Raw genomic sequence first — 22,734 nt, 5'->3', positions numbered from 1 at the left:
ACTCAGGTACATGCTTAAATACACTTAAGTGTCTGTGAGTATCAGATCTGAGAAAGACAGTATAAGGATTTAACTGCTGAAATCTGAAAACCATTAAAAGCGTTGGCATTCTCCAGCACAAAAACTATATTCTTTGCTAAGTGAGCCCATCACAAGCAGAAATCACTGTTTCCATCTTCATTTCCTATAAAGAATAGATGTTCAAATCAATGTGATTTTTCTGTCAATGTTTTCTTTTAGGGACACAAAATATCATTAATACATATTTTGTCTGAACTTCCAGGCACTCAATTAATATGTGAGGAATAAGTAACTCTGGAGAGTACTATGCATTTTGGAATTAATGACTGAAGAGAGTTCATTTCACTTCCGTCTGTCTCACATCCAGAAGTGGATTAACTGGGAGGCTGAGGGAGTTTAAGCTTTGTGTTCCCTCTTTCACATTGGCCTCTTCCAAGACCCTGAGATGAGCCTTCAGAATGTTTACATGGTCATATATTTTTGTAACATTTATAAAAGAGATTTTAACTGCAATAGTTAGGGCTTGTGTCACTTTCCACGGAGACTTCCCCTCCATTGAGTGCTAAGGAAATGGCTGCAGGTATTTGGGGATCTGGGTAAAGAGCAGTTGAGTTGGGGGTACACTAAATATGGATTTAGTGGGATATGTTTATGTGGGTGGGCAGTTGTTCTGGGATAGGGACAACTTCCAGTAATATTTCTGCCGCCCACTCTGCCAATTACTCAGCATTGTGATACAAAGGGATTGAGAGAGAGATGACACGTCCCGTGGTGCCTGCCACCCTGGGATGTGGGTGTAGGGGAGAAACAAGATGGAAACGGAGCTAGGAGTTAGTCTGTGGAAAATTCTTTCCATCATCAGACTCATAAAGTTATAGATGGAGGATTTGGTTCTCAATGACTTCTAGTCAAACTGGATGTTCTAACCTATCAGAAGTAGTTTTGCTAATGCAGCATATACAATTATAAACACACTGTACATTTTTTTAGAGTTGTTATTTTTTATTTTTGGCTGTGCTGGGTCTTTGTTGCTGTGTGGGCTTTATCTGGTTGCAGCAAGTGGGGCTACTCTCTGCTTGCAGTGCTCAGGCTTCTCATTGCCGTGCCTTCTCCTGTGGAGCATGGGCTCTAGGGTGCATGGGCTTCAGTAGTTCGGCTTGTGGGCTTTAGAGCACAGGCTCAGTAGTTGTGGCACTTGGGCTTAGTTGCTCCCTGCCATGTGGGATTTTTCTGGATCGGGGATCAAACCCATTACTCCTGCATTGGCAGATGGATTCTTTACCACTGAGCCACTTGGGAAGCCCCTACACGGTACATTTTTCTTCTTCTTCTTCTTCTTTTTTTTTTTTTTTTTTTTGAGAACAGAGACTTCCACACCTTTATTCTTTAAAAAAAAAAAAAAAAAAACTTTTTTATTTTGTATTGGGGTATAGCTGATTAACAATGTTGTGATAATTTCAGGTGAGCAGTGAAGGGACTCTGCCATACATATACATGTATCTATTTCCCCCCAAACTCCCATCCCATCCAGGCCGCCCCATAACATTGAGAAGAGTTCCATGTGTTATATAGTAGGTCCTTTTTGGTTATCATTTCAATTATAGCATTACCAGAATCTCTATGATTAAAATTTCCAGCTGAATTAACATGAAATACTGATGACAAATGTAATATAAAACTCAATATATAGCTACCACAGGAATGTTGATGGGAAAATTGTTAATAAGAACTGTCAATTGGAAGAGTATTTAAGTCATTTTATTTTTAAAGGCAAAATTTACAGAATAGAATGCACAAATCTGAAGTGTTTACCTCATTCACTTCTGTTTAGGTAACTTTATAACCACCACCCATGAAGATGCAAAACATTTCCATCACCCCAAAAGAAAAATTTAATTTCTAATATATTCATGTTTAAGACATTAATATAGCTACAAACAAGAATATTTTGCTAAAAGAAAGCAATGTTCAACACAAGTAAACTCTTAGCGATAAAATTATCTTTACTAAAATTAAAAATTCAATACAAAGATGAGAAAAAAGGTAGGAAGTCACCCAGAACATCAGTCACAAAGACAAAGAGATGGAAAATACAAGAGAAAAGATGAGACATGGAGGACCACTAAGAGAAACAACTCCAACAAAAGTCCTCGAAGAAGAAAATGGAAGGGAAGAAACTTTAAAAGAAATGAGAAAGTTTAGATTAGAAGGATGTCATGACCCCAGATTTTGGAGAGTTATCCAGTACCCAGAAAATCAACAGTTCAGAAGTGCTAGGTCACTAGCACTTTTTTTTTAACTCACATTTCTCTTATGACATCCCCTTAGAATTTTGTGAAACAAGTGCTCCTGAAAAATTAAAAAAGAATATGTTAGAAAAGTATTTGACTTCACTATGGATTGGTTTAAACTATTTGTCCTAGATAACATTTATCCATTGCCATTCATTCATTTACTCAGCACTCACTTGATACTAAGCCACAACAGTGCCAGTTTCAAAGAGCTGATTCCTACAATACATCTAACCACAGGACAACATTATATATGTAGAGCTATGCAGAGGTATAAAGAAGCAGCTATTTCAGTGTTTTTCCATCATCATTAAATAATGTATTTTTAAAAGAAATATACTACTTTATCCTGGACACATTATACTTTCTGGATCTGATGATTCACATACTTCATTACTTCTATAGGATTCTAGCCATTCTCTTTTGGCTCTCCTCCATTCTGTTCTTCTAGGAACTGTTTTATGGAATATTCATATTCTCTTAGCACCTTTTCCTATTTTCCTACATTTCGTTCCGTATAATTCCTAAAGATTCTTCTTCTACACTTTTTTTTTTTTTTTTGGCTAAGCTGCCTCGAGGCATGTGGGATTTAGTTCCCCAACCAGGGACTGAATCTGTGTCCCCTGCATTCGAAGCACAGAGTCTAAACTGCTGGACCACCAGGGAATTCCCCTAAAGATCCATATTCTAGTTCACAAATTCTCTTTTCACTGTGTCTCATCTGTACTGTAACACATCTTTTGAGTTTTACATTTACAACTTTATTTTTCTGGTTGTTCTGGGGAGCCTAATCAGTTCTTTGTTGAGTCTCTTGAGTTTCGTTTAGATTGCATGGTTTTTGCATGCATTTTGTACTTTTAGATGGTAAGCTCCATTTCAGCAGAGTTTGTCTGGGGGATCCTGTGAGCCTTGGAAGGAGGGCATATCTTCTGGAAGGATTTTACATTTGCATCTTCTAGGTACCCAAAAGGTCCTGGACCTAATTCTCAGTTAATTTCTAAGCATGGGAGGTCACAGATCATGTGTAAGTTGTCCAAAAAGTGGATCAGGTCTTTGTTTACACATTCTCAGGGGAGGTTCATCCACCTCCCACTCAGAGGCGAGGTCAAGACAAAGGAGCTTCCTTATTGTCTCCTTCTATGGCGATGGTGATAGTGGAATATTTTCTGGTCTGTATTTCCTCTGCAGGAGTATTTCACGTGTGTGTGTGTGTATGTGAGAATGTGTGTGTTGCTACTCAGTTTCATTTTTTTTTTTTTTTTTTTTACATAGCATAGATCCAGGGCCTGGAAATATAGGAGTAAAACCCCAGCCCTAGGATTCTGAGTCTAGCAAGCCACTAGACTAGTCTAGCAACCGCTGGAAACCACAGTTACTAGGTCTCTCCACAGAACAGTTGAGAGCTAATTCACAAGCTCACTGCTCTAGTTTTCTGCTTCTTCTCCATTTTGCATCCCTGAGAACTTCTTTTGAGCTCAACCATTCATGTAAAAAATTAAAAAAATATTTTGTGTGGCATTTATATGAGTTTTGTAATGAGCGAGAAAGTTAGCCTGTCATAGTCTGAAAAATTAAAATTGTTATTCACATTATTTTTAAATGGCTTTCAAAATCAAACTATGATGAATTTGGACTATTTTTCAAAACCCTTCATAAAGATTCTCATATCTATTTTATTACATTGAGAATCACTACATTATGGGAACACAGAAGAAGAGATGACTAGTTTTTGACGTGGTGGCTAAGAAAGTCATCAAAAAGGTGACACTTAAGTCAGATCTTGGAGGATGAGACGTTTAGTACATTTATTTACCACCAACCATAGTTCAAAGTATTATTCACAATGAAATTTAGAGTTAGTCTTTGTCCAATTGATTGATCATATTATATATATTAATAAGGATAGGAAATGGCAACCCACTCCAGTATACTTGCATGGAGGATCCCATGGACAGAGGAGTCTGGCAGGCTACAGTCCATAGGGTTGCAAAGAGTTGAACATGGCTGAAGTGACTGAGTATGCAAATGCGCTTATATTTATAGGTATATTTTTTAATACATAGTATTATCAAAGCTATTATTAACCCCTGGTTACTAAGTGCTAAGCAAAGAAACAGATGCTTTATCAAGAAAACTGAGACTCCAGGAAGTGAAATAGCATTTTCACCTACATAACATGTGGCATCTATGAAATGTGCCCTTCAGGGAGCTAAACTGACCAAGGGCCCCAGTTGCTGTGCTCTGAAGTCCACCGCCATATTAGCATTCAACAGCACGTCCCACTGGGCTGCCCCCAGCCAATTACTAAATTCAGCAGGGATACAGCTGGGACTCTAAGGCAGGCTTGTTCTGGGGCACCCATGACTCTTTTGGAAGCTGACTTTGGTTCATGAATCTTCCAATGGCCTCGCTGAAAGGCAGCTATGACAATGCTTCTACCTGACCTTCCTTTCCCTCTCTTCTCTAAGGTCAGACTTGCACTGTGCTCTGACTGCTTTTCTATCATTTTCTCTCACAGTCATTTCCCTAATAAAATTCTTGTACTTTTAATTCCATCTTAGTGTCTGCTTCTCAGAAGACCCAGACTGTCATACTAAGGTCAACCTCAAAACCCATGCTCTTACAAAGAATAACTAAAAATGCATTAAGTATCTAAATGTAAGAATGACGACTATAAAACTATTAGGAGAAAACACAGGCATAAATCTTTGTGACCTTGGATTAGGCAATGCTTCTTAGATATGACACTAAAAGCACAAACAACCAAAGAGAAAAAATAGATGCATTGGCCTTTGTCAAAATTTAAAAAAATTTTGTGCTTTCAAGGACAGCTTCAAGAAAGTGAAATATTAACACACAGAATGGAAGAAAATATTTGCAAATCATATGGCTAATAAGGGGCTCCTACTTAAAATATATAAGGAGCTCATAACTCAATAGTAAAAAGAGAAATGACTCAATTTACAAAAGGACAAAGATCTGAATAGACATTTCTTCTGAGAAGATGTCCAAATGGCCATTATGTACAAGAAAAGATGCTTAACATCATTAGTCATCAGTTCAGTTGAGTCACTCAGTCCTGTCCAACTTTTCGAGACCCCATGAATCACAGCATGCCAGACCCCATGAATCACAGCATGCCAGGCCTCCCTGTCTATCACCAACTCCTGGAGTTCACTCAAACTCACATTCATCGAGTCGGTGATGCCATCCAGCCATCTCATCCTCTGTCCCCTTTTCCTCCTGTCCTCAATCCCTCCCAGCATCAGGCTCTTGTCCAATGAGTCAGCTCTTCACATGAGGTGGCCAAAGCACAGGAGTTTCAGCTTCAGCATCAGTCCTTCCAAAGAACACTGAAGACTGATCTCCTTCAGAATGGACTGGTTAGATCTCCTTGCAGTCCAAGGGACTCTCAAGAGTCTTCTCCAACACCACAGTTCAAAAGCATCAATCTTCGGCACTCAGCTTTCTTCACAGTCCAACACTCACATCCATACATGACCACTGGAAAAACCATAGACTTGACTAGATGGACCTTTGTTGGCAAAGTAATGTCTCTGCTTTTTAATATGCTATCAAGGTTGGTCATAACTTTCCTTCCAAGGCGTAAGCGTCTTTTAATTTCATGGCTGCTATCACCATCTGCAGTGATTTTGGAGCCCCAAAAAATAAAGTCTGACACTGTTTCCACTGTTTCCCCATCTATTTCCCATGAAGTGATGGGACCAGATGCCATGATCTTCGTTTTCTGAATGTTGAGCTTTAAGGCAACTTTTTCACTCTCCTTTTTCACTTTCATCAAGAAGCTTTCAGTTCCTCTTCACTTTCTGCCATAAGGGTGGTGTCATCTGCATATCTGAGGTTATTGATATTTCTCCCGGCAATCTTGATTCCAGCTTGTGTTTCTTCCAGTCCAGCGTTTCTCATGATGTACTCCAAATAGAAGTTAAATAAGCAGGGTGACAATATACAGCCTTGATGTACTCCTTTTCCTATTTGGAACCATCTGTTGTTCCATGTCCAGTTCTAACTGTTGCTTCCTGACCTGCATACAGATTGTAGGTCAGGTGGTCTGGATTCCCATCTCTTTCAGAAAATTGTCCACAGTTTATTGTGATCCACACAGTCAAAGGCTTTGGCATAGTCAATAAAGCAGAAATAGATGTTTTTCTGGAATTCTCTTGCTTTTTCCATGATCCAGCGGATGTTGGCAATTTGATCTCTGGTTCCTCTGCCTTTTCTAAAACCAGCTTGAACATCTGGAAGTTCACGGTTCACGTATGGCTGAAGCCTAGCTTGGAGAATTTTGAGCATTACTTTACTAGTGTGTGAGATGAGTGCAATTGTGTGGTAGTTTGAGCATTCTTTGGCATTGCCTTGCTTTGGGATTGGAATGAAAACTGACCTCTTCCAGTCCTGTGGCCACTGCTGAGTTTTCCAAATTTGTTGGCATATTGAGTGCAGCACTTTCACAGCATCATCTTCCAGGATTTGCAATAGCTCAACTGGAATTCCATCACCTCCACTAGCTTTGTTCATAGTGATTCTTTCTAAGGCCCACTTGACTTCACATTCCAGGATGTCTGGCTCTAGGTGAGTGATTACATCATCATGATTATCTTGGTCGTGATTTAGTCATCAGGGAAATGCAAATTAAAACCACAGTGAGATACCACTTCACACCCTCTAGAGTCTCTGTAATCAAAAAGTTGGAAAATGACAAGTGTTAGCAAGGAGGTAGAAAAAGTGCAACCCTTTTTTACACTTCTGGTGGGAATGTAAAATGGTGCAGCTACTTTGGAAAACAGTCAGTAGTTTACCAAAAAGTTTAAACACAGAGTTATCAAATAACCCAGCAATTCTGCTTCCTGGCGTATGCCCAAGAGAAATGAAAACATATGTCCACACAAAAACTCGTACATGAATGTTTATAGAAGCATTATTAATAATAACCAAAACATGGAAACAACCCAAGGGCCTATCAACTGATGAATGGATATACAAAATATGGTATAGCCATACAATGGCATATTATTAGGTTGGTGCAAAAGTAATTGCAGTTTTGCATTGTTGAACTTTGCCGTTTGACATTGTAATACCTTCTTGACTAAATGTGATTATGTTATACATAATTTTAATGTGCATTTCTTGCATTATGGGCTTCCTTTGTGGCTCAGGTGGTAAAGAATCCACTTGCAATGTGGAAGACCTGAGTTTGATCCCTGAGAAGATCCCTTGGGAAGATCCCCTGGAGAAGGGAAAGGCCACCCACTCCAGTATTCTGGCCTGGAGAATTCCATGGACTGTATAGTCCATGGGGTCCCAAAGAGTCAGACACGACTGAGCAACTTTCACTTTCTTGCATTATGTTTTTTTTTTTTTTTTTTGGCTAATGACATTACTTGCTGTTTATTTTATATTTATTTTAGACTATGGAGAGGATGTTAGACAAAAAGCGAATTTGAGTAATCTTTTTATTCAATTTCCAAATAGGTCATAAAGCAGCAGATACAACTTGCAACATCAACAACGCATTTGGCCCAGCAACTGTTAACAAGCAGTGGTTCCAGAAGTCTTGCCAAGGAGGTGAGAGCCTTGAAGATGAGGAGTGCAGTGGTCAGCCATGGGAAGTTGACAATGACCAATTAATTGAGCTGATCATCCAAGCTGATCCTCTTGCAACTACATGAAAAGTTGTCAAAGAACTCAACATTGACCATTCCATGGTTGTTCGGCATTTGAGGTAAACTGGAAAGGTGAAAAAGCTTGATAAGTGGGTGCCTCATGAGCTGACTGCAAATCAAAAAAAATCACAGTTTTGAAGTGTCGTCTTCTCTTATTCTATGCAACAACAACAAACCATTTCATCATTAGATTGTGAAGTGTGACAAAAAGTGTATTTTATACAACTGGTGACCACCAGCTTAGCGGTTGGACCAAGAAGAAGCTCCAAAGCACTTCCCAAAGCCGAACTTGCACCAAAAAAAGGTCAAGGTCGCTGGTGGTCTAGTACCCATCTGATCCTCTACAGCTTTCTGAATCCTGGCGAAACCATTACATCTGAGAAGTATGCTCAGCAAATTGAAAAGATACACCAAAAACTGCAATGCTTGCAGCCAGCATTGGTCAACAGAAAGAGCTCTATTCTTTTCCGTGACAACGACTAACCACATGTCGCACAACCAATGCTTCGAAAGTTGAACCAATTGGGCAATGAAGTTTTGCCTCATCTGCCATATTCACCTGGCTTCTTGTTAACTGACTATTACTACTTCAAGCATCTCAGCAACTTTTTGCAGGGAAAATGCTTCCACAACCAACAGGAGGCAGAAAATGCTTTCCAAGAGTTCCTGGAATCCTGAAACACGAACTTTTTATGGTACGGGAATAAAACAACTTATTTCTTGTTGGCAAAAATGTGTCGATTGTAATCATTCCCATTTTGATTAATAAAGATGTGTTTTAGCCTAGTTATAATGATTTAAAATTCATGGTCTGAAACCCCAACTTTTTCATCAACCTAATATTTGTCCGTATAAAGGAATGAAGTACTGATACATGCTGCCACATGGATGAACCCTGAAAACATTCTGCCAAGTGAAAGAAGCCACACATAGAGGACCACATAATGTATGATTCCATTTATTTGAAATTTCCAGAATAATCTATATTATAGGGACAGAAAGTGGATTAGTGGTTGCCATGTCTTGGGAACATGAGAGGTTAGGGATATGACTGCTAAAGGGTATGCAGTTTCTTTTTGGAGGGATTAAAATGCTCCAAAATTAATGTGGTGATGGTTGCACAACTCTGTGAATATACCTAAAAAACATTGAACTATACACTCTAAGTGGGTGGATTGTATGTGAATGATACTTTAAGAAATCTGTTCCCCCATCAAAATCCATGCTCTTCAAATACCTTATATCCCTAATTTGGCATTTATTATACAGTATATTTTCTTACAGTTTTTTTTATGATCAAATGTTGCTTCACATCCCCAAAATAGTGGCAATGATTTCTGAATTGTAGGGTTTCTTCCAGATTAGTTTTCTTCATTATATTTTTCAGATTTTTTTTTTGACTGGAACATATTACTTTTATATATGAAAAATAGACTATACAGAAATGAAATCCCTTTGTGGATTCATTTGATGCTAGTACAATCTCTTACACATAATAGGTGCTTAGCAATGATTTTTAAGTATTATTGATAATGGAACTAGGTTTGAATTCTATTATAGTTTTAAGTCCTTAAAGTCCTTTGGTAACTTATGTGACTTTGTTTTTGGTAATAGAGTTCAGGAAAAACAAATGTTACTTTGTGATTATAAACCTTAAAAGACTTAAAAAGTATTTGCACTGAAAGAAAAAAAAATACGCTTTAGTTTGAATACCAATTGTGATAGCAGATACTTCAGACATATGGTGGGTTTACTCCTAATGCTTGTTTTCCATGGATTCAGCTACGTCATTTGGGTCATCGGGCTTTCCCAACTCCTAGTCACTCCATGCAGTGGCAACTGCCTAAAGGGGCATTTCGTAGCAATGTGCTGGATCATTTTCTCAATTATTCACTTCACCATGTTTCTTCATGGAGACAAGGTCACCTTCTGACTGTATTTTACTAACCCTTTTCCTCTGCTTGCCATCTTCACTCTTTTTTATAATTTCTCCTCCCTCTCATTCTTTCTGCTTAGCTGGCTTGTGCTGAGCACTAATTACATGCCAGGCACGGTTTTGGTTCTTTCACATTCAGAACTCCTGTTTGCTCCTCACAATGATTTGCTGAAATGTTGCCATGTCAACCTCATTTGAGATGAGGAAACTGAGGCACGTATTGTAAGCGGCAGAGCCTGGACTGGGACTGGTAAGGCGGCTTGGTGTGCAGTTAAGAGTAGATCTGGCGCCAGGCTGTCTGGGCTTGAATCAGGGCTTCACTGCTCACCAGCTGTGCGGCACCCCTCTCTGTCCCCTGTTTTTTTCCTAGGAATGGTAATAGTCTATCTCACAGGGTTGGAATAGGGAATGAATTAGTCAATTATTTGTAATGCACTTAAAACAGTGCCTGGCACAATTCAAGCACCATATAAGTGTTCTAAAAGTAAATAAACTGAAGCCTGTCTGACTCCAAAGCCAGTAACAGTGGAATTTCAGGCCTGCTTTTTTGTTTCATCCCCCTATTACAACAGCAGAATTGGACAAAGATGAAACTTGGGACTCTGAACAGGGAAGACACTTAGCTGCTGAGACACCCATGGACTTCTTGCTCTGTCCACTGTGGTCTGACACCCTGCTTCTCACCCGTCTCTCCCATGCTGTTTTTTCCACCTGATTCTTTCCTCAACACACTCCAGTCACACTGTCTTCTGTAGGCCTATGACCTCCACCAAACTTATTTCTATCTGAAGGCCTTTGCACCTATCTGGAAATGTTTTTCCAGTTTTTTGCATGGCTAACATCTTTCTCATTCATGTCACCTCATCATGTCATCTTGACAGAAAAACTTTCCTTGGTCATCAGTCGGGTTCTCTTGCATAACAGAAGGCATGCTCAAACAAAGGTGGCTGAGAAGAGTTTATTGAGACCACCAGGGACTTCCCTGGTGGTCCAGTGGCTAAGACTTCGTGCTCCAAATGCAAGGGGCCAGGGTTTCATCCCTGGTCAGGGAACTAGATCCCATATACTGCAACTAAAGAGCTCACATGACCCCAACCAAGAAGATCGAAGATCTTGCCTGCTGGAACTAAGACCCCCACTCAGCTAAATAAGTAAAAGAGACAATTATCAGGGAGCGGGCAGGCCAGACACCAGAATGAAATGGGGAGTGGGCCTGGGGAAGTGCGGTGCAACAAAAGGAGACAGGGGACTGTCAGAGAACTCAAGGAGGGGCCCCAGCCTTGCAACCTTCCTCAGAGTGGAGCAGAGCAGCCAATCCCCTAGCCTTCTGCAGTAAGAGGTACCTAAAACATCCCCACGGCCCTCTCCTCCAGCCTGCTGACCTCCTGCCCTCCCTCCCATTATCAGAGCCTGGACCCACAGGCCAGCCTCCCAGGTGAAGGTGGAGAGGCAATCTGAAGTTAGCAATATCCTCTTCCCAGGTCATAGTTTATCTTCTCCTATCTGTTTAGCATGTATTACTCTCCACCATTATCTTCTTTTTTATCCAATTTCCTGTAGAACGTAATTATTTTGAGCGCCAAGACTTCTCAGTTCTTCCTCTCCCCACCTCTCCCCTCCCTTCCCTTCTCTTTTTTCATCTTTGTGGTCCCGACACATAGTAGGTGCACAATAAAGATGAGTTAAATCAATCAACATAGGTAGCTCGCCTAGAGAGACAAAGGTTTATAAAGGGTCGTTATTCTTCTTTATCTTACAGAAAGATCAGGCGACTGAACATCCCTGGCACGGGGTCAGAGGGCTGCCCCTCTTTCCCCCCACTTCCGTAGCTAGGGTTGGCGCGGGGTGCGGCAGGTGCGGGCGGCCACTGCCCGGCTGCGGCAGCGCGGGCTCCCCCGGGGACGCGTGCGCCGCGCTGCCCGCGCGTCTGCCAGGTGCCGCCCGACTTGCTGGCCCCTCCGCAGCCGGCGGGGCGCGGGGACGTGCGGGGCGGCTGGCCGAATCTCTCTCCTGGTCGCGTTGCGGGCAGGGGAGGGAGATACTCAGCGCTCACTCTCGGTTATTTTTAGTCGGTGGCTGACACCCCCGCCCGGGAGGGGGTGGTGCGGAGCCCGCAGAGGTGGGGGTGGGGTGGGGTGGAGAGGGAGCTCCCAGCACCCGGGCGCTCGCTCTCGCGGGGACACACAGCGCTGCCGAGCCGGGCGGCGCGGGGAACAGCTGCGGCGGCGTGGTCGGCGGCAGCGCGGCACTCCTCCGGGACCTGCGCCGCGCGGGGGCGGGGCGGGCCGGGGAGGAGAGCGGGCGGGCGGGAAGGGGCGGGGAGCGCGCTCCTGCGGCGGCGGCGGCGGCGGCGGCGGCGGCCGTCCTCATCCCGGCGGCCCGGCGCTCGAGTGGACGCGGGGCTTCGCAAATGGCTTGTCCCGTTCTCGGTCTGGAAGCCCTCCAGCCCCTGCAGCCCGAGCCGCCCCCCGAGCCCGCCTTCTCCGAGGCGCAGAAGTGGATCGAGGTAGGTACTCCGGGGCGGGCGGGCGGGCGGCCTGGTATGGGCAGCCCGGAGCCGCCGACCCGCACACGCCAGGACGACAGGTCTGGTCTCGCCTCCCCCACCCCTCGCTTTCTTTTGCCGGCTGCTCCCGGTCAGCCGGCAGGGCCTCAAGCGAGCTGCGACCCCCGGACGCTTTGGCGCTGGAGTCTCGGGCGAGGGTGGGCGCGTAGGGAGGACACTGCGGTCTAGCTGTGCGTGTCGGGGGCGGGAAGCGGTGCCCTGCGCTTCCATCCCGCCTGTCGCGCAAATCTCAGCTCCTGCCGCTTCCAGGCGCTGCCCGGGGAAGCGCAGTGAGAGCAGAAGCGCCGCAGAGGCGCGGCAGGCGGGAGCCCCCGGAGTCCTTGTGGACGTCGCATTTCGGGAGTCCTGCTCCGCGTCCTACATCCGCCCCGAGCCCCCCTCCCCGTTCTTCCGGAGCGGAGTTGTTAATGTCTCACGGAATCGCACACCCACCGGAGCCTCTGGTTGTATTCCTGGCACCGGGTCAGGTGTGAGGCTGGCACAGCACAGAGGGCCCGGGAGCCTGCAAGACCCACCTGCGAATGCACCATTTGCATAGACGTTGCCCATTCATTGGCAGTCCCCTCTCCATCCCAGAGGTGCCGGTTCCTGGCCCCGTTGGCATATTTCACTTCTTAAATGTCTCGGTGGCAGGCCAGGGAAATCACTGGAGCTCTCGGCTGGCTCAGTCCAGGAAGCGCTCGCTGGGCGATCCTGATTCTCGATGTCTATCTGTAGACGCAGCTTGGTGGCCCCGCGCTCCCGAAATGCCGTGTCTGCGGGGCTTAGGACGCTTGGAGGGCGCGAGGGGGAAAAGGTGACCCCCTATGATCTATGCAGTGAGCCTCTGTTTCGGCAGGCAGCCTTTCTTGAAGCTTAGTGGGAGGCTAATTTGACCCTGTTTTCCTCAGGGACGGGCAGCTCACCCTCCCTGGTAGTTCAAAGGAAGAACTGTACCGCTAAGTCATGATCCGGTAATGGTGAAGCCTGTTATTACTCAAACGGTCACTTAGAGACACCCCCCCTGTGGCACGCACGTCTCGATGCTGTTGTACAAATTGAAATCTGCTGAACTGCCTGGGGAAACCACTTAATGCTGCTCTAATGCCCCAGCTAGAGGCCTGCACCTTACCAGGTTAACCTGCTTCAAGGAAGCAAGAGTGTTAGGCAGAGTTTGCTGCTGCAGCTGCTAAGTCGCTTCGGTCAGAGTTTAGAAAGACCTATTTAAAAATAGGGTTAAAACAAACAAACAAAAACAGAAGAATAAACTCAAAGCTCTGTTGCTATAAGCCCCAATCATGTCTCTCATAATTTGATGGCTCATGACCAGATGAGAAAAAGACTGTGACTTTTGTCTGTGATATGTGGCTGGCACGGCTTGGCCTGTGACAGGTGCTTTCTCTGTGCTTCATACTTGGATTCATAGGACATCCAGGAAGCATTTGTAGTCACGGGCTTGGTTGAGAGTTGGAGAATTGTGTTTTTCTTGTTCTTGAACTTTAAAATTCTCAGGAGAGATTTTTGATGTGGATGGTGATGAAGGGAAGGATAAGAGCAGAACACTTTACAGTACTTGAAGGCAAGTGGTTTATGCCCAATTTCCTTGATTGTAACACGGACGTACTGTACTTGAAAAAAAAAATGTATTTTGGTATAGTTACACACAGGAGAGTGTATACTTCTTAAGTGCACACCTCCGTGAATTTTGACCTAGGTATATAGTAGTACTATGCTGTTGTTTAGTTGCTCAGTCATGTCCATCTCTTTGCAACCCCATGGACTCTAGCCTACCAGGCTCCTCTGTCCATGGGATTTCCCAGGCAGGAATACTGGAGTGGGTTGTCATTTCCTTCTCCAGGAAATCTTCCTGACCCAGGGATCGAACCTGCGCTGCATCGGCAGGTGGATTCTTTTTTTTTTTTAAAGAGTACTATTTATTATTTTTTTAAATTTTATTTTATTTTATTTTTTATTTTTATTTTTTTTTTATTCTTCCAATTTTATTTTATTTTTAAACTTTACAATATTGTATTAGTTTTGCCAAATATTCTTTACCACCGAGCCACCAGGGAAGCCCATATAGTACTATAGCCCCTCACCTAGGTCATGATCTAAAACATTTTCCGTCCAGGTCACAGTCTGTTTTTAAGTGGTGGTATATTTCAAGCTAAATATTATGCAGTGCAGAATATCTGCTTTTGTCCTGGTTCCATAGATTTTTTAAAAAGAAGGGCTTCCTTAAGAAAGCTGAGCCCCATTGGGCCCTATAGACAGTTGGGCATTGTTCTTGATGCTTTACCAGATCTACCAACTCAAGAATGTGAAAGCCACAGCAGGCAGTGCGTGGCTTTAGGATGAAGCAGCCGTGGCTCTGTGCATGTGCATTATTGAAGTGGCCTATCTCCTTTCAATCGCGGAGTTGGGTTTCAAGGAAAGGAGAGCTTCCCCTCCCAGGCTGTATAAAAAGGTGTTTGCTCCAGAGAGGTAGAGACCGCCCTTCTTCCTTCCCGGAGGTTCCTCTTTAAATGTAAATGCCCTGTCTGCAAAGCTGGGGGAACCCAGCGGCAGTAACAGATGGTTCTGCGCCCAGTTGCCCAGTGAACAAAGATTCCTCAGCTAATATAGCAATAATGTAGTACTTAGTGTGAGCTGAATTCCCAGGGGGACTGTTATCTCGAGACAATTGCATCTCCTTTAGGGGCCCCATTGTCTTTGGCAACACCCTCATTGGTAGGGCTTTGTTTTTCACTTTTGTTCAGCTGGTGATTAAATTTCCCACAGGCTTTTTTTTTTTTTCTTTTGAGTAGTCAGGAATTTCACCTTTTCAAAAAAATGTTCCCTTGGGTGTAGCAGGTTAATAAACAAACTTTGCAGCTTGTCTCTTCTCTTCAGTCCCTGGTCTTCCGTAAGTCAAGGATTGGCTTGAAAACTGTTCATTCTTAATAAAGGCTCAGGGAACAAGCTCCAGGAGATAACTTGTTAGTGAGGAATTTCTCGGCCTGCAGCCTTGGCTATTTGAGGGCTGTGTTACTGGGCAGGAAACGGTGGCCTGGGAACCATGCCCCAACCTCACCCCACCCCTAGCCTCTGCCTTGGCTGGCAAAGGTGAAGGCCTCGATGGAGGTCATAGGCCCGGGGGAGGGGTGGGGTGGGGTGGGGTGGGGTGGGGGTGGGGTGGTGGGAAGTGGGAATAGTTCCCTAACACTTCCAGTGACTTTTTATAGCTGTCGGAGCAGGCTACGTGTCTTAATGTGGCAATGGGGAGACTCCTGAAGGAAACAGCAAACTTCAAGCATTAACTCTGGCTACCAGCAGGCAGGGGTCTAAATTCCTTGCACATTCCTTTTCTAGCAGAGCGTCCTAAGCAAAGCGGCAGCAAATGCAGCACAGTGGTCAGAGGTCAGGCTCTGGGGCTGGGCAGCCTAGGTTAGCATCCTGGGTGTACTGCCTTCCAGCTGTGTGACATTGGACAAGGCTGTGTTTCCTCTCCTTTTGGTTCTAAATCGTTTCTTTGAAAGCTAGCTCTAGAAAAATAACAGACATATTGTTGAAAGCGGCTGTAAAACAGGGATACTAATAATAGATTACCTATCTGAAAGGAGTGCTGTGAGAATGAAGTAAGTTAATAACATTTAAGATGCTTAGACTAGTACCCGGCTTTTAGGAAGTGCTGCATAAGTAAATGGCACCCCACTCCAGTACTCTTGCCTGGAAAATCCCACGGATGGAGGAGCCTGGTAGGCTGTAGTCCATGGGGTCGCTAAGAGTTGGACACGACTGAGCGACTTCCCTTTCACTTTTCACTTTCATGCATTGGAGAAGGAAATGGCAACCCACTCCAGTGTTCTTACCTGGAGAATCTCAGGGACGGAGGAGCCTGGTGGGCTGCCATCTATGGGGTCGCACAGAGTCGGACACAACTGAAGCGACTTAGCAGCTTAGCAGCAGCAGCAACATGACATTTGGGATGTGATGACCAATGAACATATGTCACAAGTTATACAGTGCTTCTAATTCTCCTTCTCTGTTGGGACTTGATGACTCTTACATCCATTTACTACAACAAAGATTTAACATGGCATATGGTTCTCTACTTGGCCCGGAGAGCTAGGTAAGAGGAAGGAAAACTTTTCTGGCTAGATCAGGAAAAGAGTAGTGGTTGGAATAGATATGGAAATGAGAGCAGGCAGCATCATTGTCACAATGACATTTAAATAGTCTGGCCTGTTTGTATACAAGGGCTGCTATGACACAGTGCTGTCACATGGCAGGGGAACAGTGAGGTCCCACAGATTTGGGGAAGGGGGAAGTGGAGTGGGAGGCGGAGCTGGCTTTTCTGGCCCCAGCATCTCCCTGGAAACCAAGTTTGTATCAGGCAAGCTCCGAATGAGCAGACTGAGCTCTGGCCACCAAGAAGGGGTAGGATGGGGCCTGTGTCCCCAGGAACTGGTTCTCTGGGCCTGCGGCTCTCTACTGATGTATGACAATGGAACCATGATGCAGACATCTGGCCAGTGATTCTGTGGCAGTCAGTGCCAGGTGGGGCCAGGCAGCCCCTGGAAATTGGCCTGGCAGCTTCTCTTTTTGCTTTGGACTATTCTGAAACTTAAAAATGTCATAGCTAGGGCTAACATGATAATGATGGTGGTGAAACCGATGCTCATGATGATAAAAGTTGATATTTTTTGAGTGCTTACTCTATGTCAGGGACAGGGTAAAAAAGTCAAGGTAGGCATTAGTCTCTTCTAAGTAAGTACTGTTATTATCCCCACTTAAAGGTGAGAAAATATCTTGCCCAAAGTAACAAGTAAGTGGCAAACTAGAACTTTAATTGAAGCATCTTTTTTTAATATCTACAAGTATATGCACCCAGATACCCAAAATCTGCAGTTGAAGACATTGAGGCTTCCAGGAATTGCCTTGTCTTGCCTAGGTTCACCTCTTCAGGAAGTTCTGGTTAGAGTTAGGATTCAAAACTCAGGCTGTCTGACATTGTAGTCCTTATTCTCTTTCTAAAATATTTTTTAATTGAAATATGGTTGATTTACAATGTGTTTCAGTTGTACAGTAACATGTTTCAGTTATACATATGCATGTTCTTTTTTTACATTCTCTTCTATTATTGGTTATTACAAGATATTGAGTATAGTTGCCTGTGCTGTACAGGTCCTTGTTGGTTATCTAGTTTATATGTAGCAGGTATATATTTTAATCCCAAACTCCTAATTTACCCTTCTCTCCCACTTTGATAACCGTAAGTTTGTTTTCTGTGTCTGTGAGTCTATTTCTGTTTAGTAAATAATTTCATTTGTATCCTTTCTTTCAGTTCAGTTCAGTTCAGTCGCTCAGTCGTGTCCGACTCTTTGTGACCCCATGAATCGCAGCATGCAAGGCCTCCCTGTCCATCACCAACTCCTGGAGTTTACCTAAACTCATGTCCATCAAGTCGGTGATGTCATCCAAGCATCTCATCCTCTGTCATCCCCTTCTCCTCCTGCCCCTAATCCCTCCTAGCATCAGGGTCTTTTTCAATGAGTCAACTCTTCACATGAGGTGGCCAAAGTATTGGAGTTTCAACATCAGTCCTTCCAATGAACACCCAGGACTGGTCTCCTTTAGGATGCACTGGTTGGATCTCCTTGCAGTCCAAGGGATTCTCAAGCATCTTCTCCAACACCACAGTTCTAAAGCTTAGATTCTACATATCAGTGATATATGGTATATGTCTTATTTGGCTTACTTCACTTAGTATGATAATTTCTGGGTCCGTCCATGTTGCTAAAAGTGGCATTATTTCATTCTTTTTATGACTGACTAATAGTCCACCATGTGTATGTATATATAAGTATGTGTGTGTATACATATATACATGCATGCACACATATTATTTGTCTTCTCTATCGATGGACACTTAGGCTGTTTCCATGTCTTGCCTGTTATAAATAGTACTGCTGTGAACACTGGGGATGCACGTATCTTTTCAAATATGTTTTTCTCTAGGTAGATGCCCAGGAGTGGGATTGTAGGCTCATATCCTTTATATTGCTTTCTACGTTTAGGACCATGTGTGAAAATTCCTGTAAGGACTGAGTTTCCTGTTCCTCTGACTGTGCAGAGGTCCTCCCACCCCTGTTATTTTTTTTTTTTTTTTGAGTCATGATGTGGATTTCAGAAACTGCAGCTCCCTAGTTTGCTTATCTTCATTGTTCACACCTTTCCACTACCAGGACTGAGGGGCTGTCCTTGCTGGCTCGGACCTTATGTTGGGTGAAGGAGGGGGTGGGAAACCAAGTCGGTGGTGCTACTACAGCCCTCGGGCAAAAGGAATCAGGCTCCATGCCTTTGCTGGCTGCCTTCAACCTCACTTTGCTAAGGTGGAAAAGGGCGTTGGAATTGTCTGCAGTGCACGGCTGCTAGACTCTGGTTTCTGTCTCCTGTTTTTACAGCCTCCAGGCACTCCATTGAACTTTTATTAGGGCAAGTGGCTAATAGGTAAGTGATGTATTTAAATTCTTTTTTTTAAAGCTTGCTGATTCATTAACATGTGATTTCTTAAGAGGATAGATATTCTAGAATAGACTTATTGGAAAAGACCTGATGCTGGGGAAGATTGAGAGCAAGAAGAGAAGGGGGCGACAGGGGATGAGATGGTTGGATGGCACCACTGACTCGATGGAAATAAGTTTGAGCAAACTCTGGGAGATAGTGAAGGACGGGGAAGCCTGGTGTGCTGCAGTCCCTGGGGTTGCAGAGAGTCGGACACGACTGAGTGACTGAACAGTAACATGATGTTAGGGACCATGGCTGTCTTGTTACGGTTTTTACCTCCAATGGCTGTTCCATCTGGCGATGAATGCATAGTCCATGTGTGCTTTAGCGTATTCTAATGGAGCAGGTGAGCAGGTGCATTATTCCATACTTTCCCTTCCCCAGAGAGTTGGAGTAAAGACCTGATACTCATGGGATCTGTTCTGTGCTCCAAATACGGGCACAAAGGGCTCTCTCTTCACCGTGCTGATGTGTTGAAGCACCATTGGCGTGTCTGTCTGAGGCTTTACCAGGCTCCTTCACTCTCACCTGAGAGTTCTTCCATCTGGACAGGAGCTCACCTGGGAGCAGTTTTGTTGTTGAGTTCAGCCAAGAGGCAGGAGCTTCCAAGAGAGGAGCGTGGCAACCTCTCCTGCAGCTGTCCCAGACAATTCTCAAGAACTGAAGGGTCTGACTAAGCAGTTCTGTGACTTCTGGGCGTCTTGGCTTGTCACCTACATTCCATTTTAACCCAGGTCATTTTGGCCTTTATTTTCCTGATTGAGGACTGGATCACTTAACAGTGGTTGATTTTTGACTAAACTACTCTCATTGGACTTAGATTTTTTTTTTTTCAAGGTCAGTTCACTCTTTTGTGATTTAGAAAACCATGCAATACAATTTATAGTACTTCCCCGCATCTGTTCCTAAGGATGTGTGTGTGTGTTTACTTTTGAAGCAAATGAAAGGTATCAGGGTCTTTTGGTGGGGGGAGGATAAGAGGGAAAAAGGATGACTTCAATGCAGTCAAATGAGGAAGGGATAATAGAACTTTGTTTTTAAGTAATTCAGAAATATAAAAATAGCCTCAATTAGAGGGTTACTAGATGATACAGGAAAAAAAATAGTCCTTAAAAAAAAATTAATGGAACATTGGAAAGACTTCTGCCTGGACACGGGGAGATGTCATATCTCTCTCTGCAAGGCAGAATGATGTCATGGAGTTCAGTTCTGCTGTGGTAAAATTCCATGTTTGCAGTGTTGAAAACAACACTCCCAAAGAGATGTCCTCATGCAGCTAGCTAACCCTGATGGTGTGGCCATAGAATCTTGGAGAATTATGTTTGGCATAAGGGGAAAAACCAAGGGGAAGTAGTCATACAACATGCACCTAAGGAATATCTTGGCTGATACCTTTTCACACTAAACTTATACTATCAACAAAACTGTATCCTTTTATCTATGCTGGGACCTTAAGGATAAAATATTGGTTAGACTGAGAAAGCTCCGTGTTTCCATGGCTCTGCATTCTGACTGTGACATTTACAGCCATTGTCGGAGGCAACTCAGTCTCCTGGTCAACCTTAGCAGTTAGGGATGTACCCCACCCATCTATCCCTAAATAGCCCATTAGGAGACCATGCAAGAATAGACCTGCACTTGTTTTTCTTTTTAATAAAGGTCAAGGGCAGACGGGCTTGTGGCTTTTTTATTTTTACATCCCAATACTGTTATAAAAAAGTCCTCAGCCTTATTTTTTACCTAGTGGGACACTAAGTGAGGAATTGAATTTATTTATTGTGGAGTAGATGGCTCTCTTTTCCTCTCCTAAGAAGTATTTTTAAAAATAGTATTCAAAGAATTATTTTATTCTAATAGGAAACTTGAATGAAGGCTGGGATAGGTTCAGTCAGATGGTTTAAAATATGAACATAATTATTTGGGATACATGGTGGTCACTCATAAGTTGGTGCGTGTGAGCTCAGTCGTGTCCAACTTGTTGAGACCCCCCTCAAGGACTGTAGCTCACCAGGCTCCTCTCTCCATGGGATTTCCCAGGCAAGAATACTGGAGTGGGTTGCCATTTCCTTCTCCAGGGGAATCCTCCCGACCCAGGGATTCAACCCCCATTCCCTGCATTGGCAGGTGGATACTTTACCACTGAGTCACCAGGGAAGCCCTTCACTTGTAAGTTTGCTTCAGTGTGAATACTAAAAATAAGCATTAATGGTGAAGATAAGCATTAATGTGTGAAAGTGTTTTAAGCGGATTTTAAAATTCATTTCCTGAAAAGTATTAGCTAAGCTTTAACCATGCACCAGGCGTCATGCTGAGAACCAAGGTTAGATGGTGGACGAAGTAAGCATGATTCCTGTCCACAGGAAATACCCATTGTAGTAGACGTGGTGGGCATTGAGCTTAACAGTAAATTCATAACAACAAATTGGGATAATTGTTATGACAGCAAAGAATGAGGGATTTAAGAGAAAATAACTTTAAGCAGGCAAGGGCTCATAGTGAAAGTAATGTTTAAGCTATGACCATCGATGGATGCTTAGAGGGGAATTAGATTGATGCTAATTTATTGAGATAAGGGCTTACATGCTTTTATGCTCTTACAGTTCTCCAAGTGTGTTGAAGGCTTGTGTGCAGGAGAGCAGGTGGAGAAGGGAGCTGAGTCATAAGTGCTTGAATATTCTTGCAGGCCACTCAGAATAGGGTTTGCATGATGGTCGACTGGAGCGCTTAGGATCAAGGCACAGTAAATCAGGAGACCCTCTTCTAGAAGAAATGGCAGAGAGAACTTTGGGATTTGCATTTGAACGTGGACTCTGGGATTAAAATTCTTCCACAGAATAGGGTCTGTAGAACCTGCACTCTGGTCTGAGATGAGAAGGGACTGGAGGAAACCTGCCTACTTTTAGTGAGTAAGCAGAGCAATTCTGCGTGAGACTTTGGGCGGTGGCCCACAGATGTCCTCTGTTTTGGGAACTTGTCCCCGAAATTCCTCTCAAAGAAGGTGCTTTATAAACTAATAAAGTTGCATGTCATCTGGGAGCCCCAGTAGTTGTAAACCCTGTGACTTAGATTTCTTTTAACACTCAAACCCATCATCTCCAGACCCTGCCCCTCCTCCTTCCATGTGGTCCAGCCTGGCTGCTGGAGATGCACCATCACAGCACCTTTCCAGGAAGCAGGGTGGAGAAAGGGAGAATGAAGAGCGCATCCTTCCCATATAAGGTGCCTTTCCGACAATTCTTTCCGACACTTCTACTTCCATTTTATTGCCTGGGATTTCAGTAATATGTCCTCTCTTGATTGCTGGGGAAGGTGGGTATTCCCAGGTAATAATCTGGGTTCTCTTCCTCAGGAGAAAGGGGAGAATGGTGGTTCAGGTAGGGGAACCCTGGAATGCCCCTTCTCCACTTCTCCAGGGACAAATCCTTCTAAGACAGGGCTTAACTATGACTGCTTCTGAGACAGACTCCCTGATTCCTCTAAGCCCACTAATCCTCTGTGCATACCTGACATTTAGAATTCACCTCTGTTAGAAACGTTGTCATATTTCATTATAACAAATGTCTTGTTGCTTGGGGTCTGCCTACTTTGCTAAACCCCAGAGCTCTTGTGGCCATGGTGTGGGTCCTGGTGACCATTCCATTCCTCCTTGGTTTATCCGCTCTGCTCCCTGATAGGGCCCCAGAGCCACATTCGCCACTGCCCGAGAGA

General features: G+C 43.8%; 1 protein-coding gene and 1 long non-coding RNA gene across 43 annotated transcripts in view; one reads left to right on the top strand and one right to left on the bottom strand.

The window, feature by feature from the left end:
* Positions 1 to 1,002: 1,002 nt before the first annotated feature.
* Positions 1,003 to 13,843, bottom strand: LOC147370764 (uncharacterized). 2 transcript variants are annotated; one of them, XR_015165446.1, is made up of 3 exons: positions 13,014 to 13,602; positions 2,326 to 2,370; positions 1,003 to 1,405 (listed from the first exon to the last, which is right to left on the bottom strand). It is a non-coding gene; the product is annotated as an uncharacterized LOC147370764 (long non-coding RNA). The 2 variants fall into 2 exon arrangements; XR_015165445.1 differs by lacking the exons at positions 1,003 to 1,405; positions 2,326 to 2,370 and adding an exon at positions 7,773 to 8,060 and having other exon boundaries at positions 13,014 to 13,843.
* The window catches only part of LIMCH1 (LIM and calponin homology domains 1), a 350,645-nt gene continuing 340,175 nt past the window's right edge, over positions 12,265 to 22,734 (top strand). For all 41 annotated transcript variants that reach the window (XM_086405968.1, XM_086405966.1, XM_086405956.1 and 38 more), the window contains exon 1: positions 12,265 to 12,438. In XM_086405968.1, coding sequence (XP_086262094.1) covers positions 12,343 to 12,438 — 96 coding nt within the window. In that variant the 5' untranslated portion in view covers positions 12,265 to 12,342. The remainder of the gene's footprint in view (positions 12,439 to 22,734) is intronic.

The sequence above is a fragment of the Bos grunniens genome, chromosome 6 (genome assembly GCF_055505025.1).
Source record: "Bos grunniens cultivar Pamir isolate PY7600 chromosome 6, Bosgru_T2T1.0, whole genome shotgun sequence".
In the NCBI taxonomy this organism is placed as follows: Eukaryota; Metazoa; Chordata; class Mammalia; order Artiodactyla; family Bovidae; genus Bos; species Bos grunniens.
The sequence above is the reverse complement of the archived record's forward strand: the minus strand, read 5'-3'. Positions and strand labels throughout refer to the sequence as shown.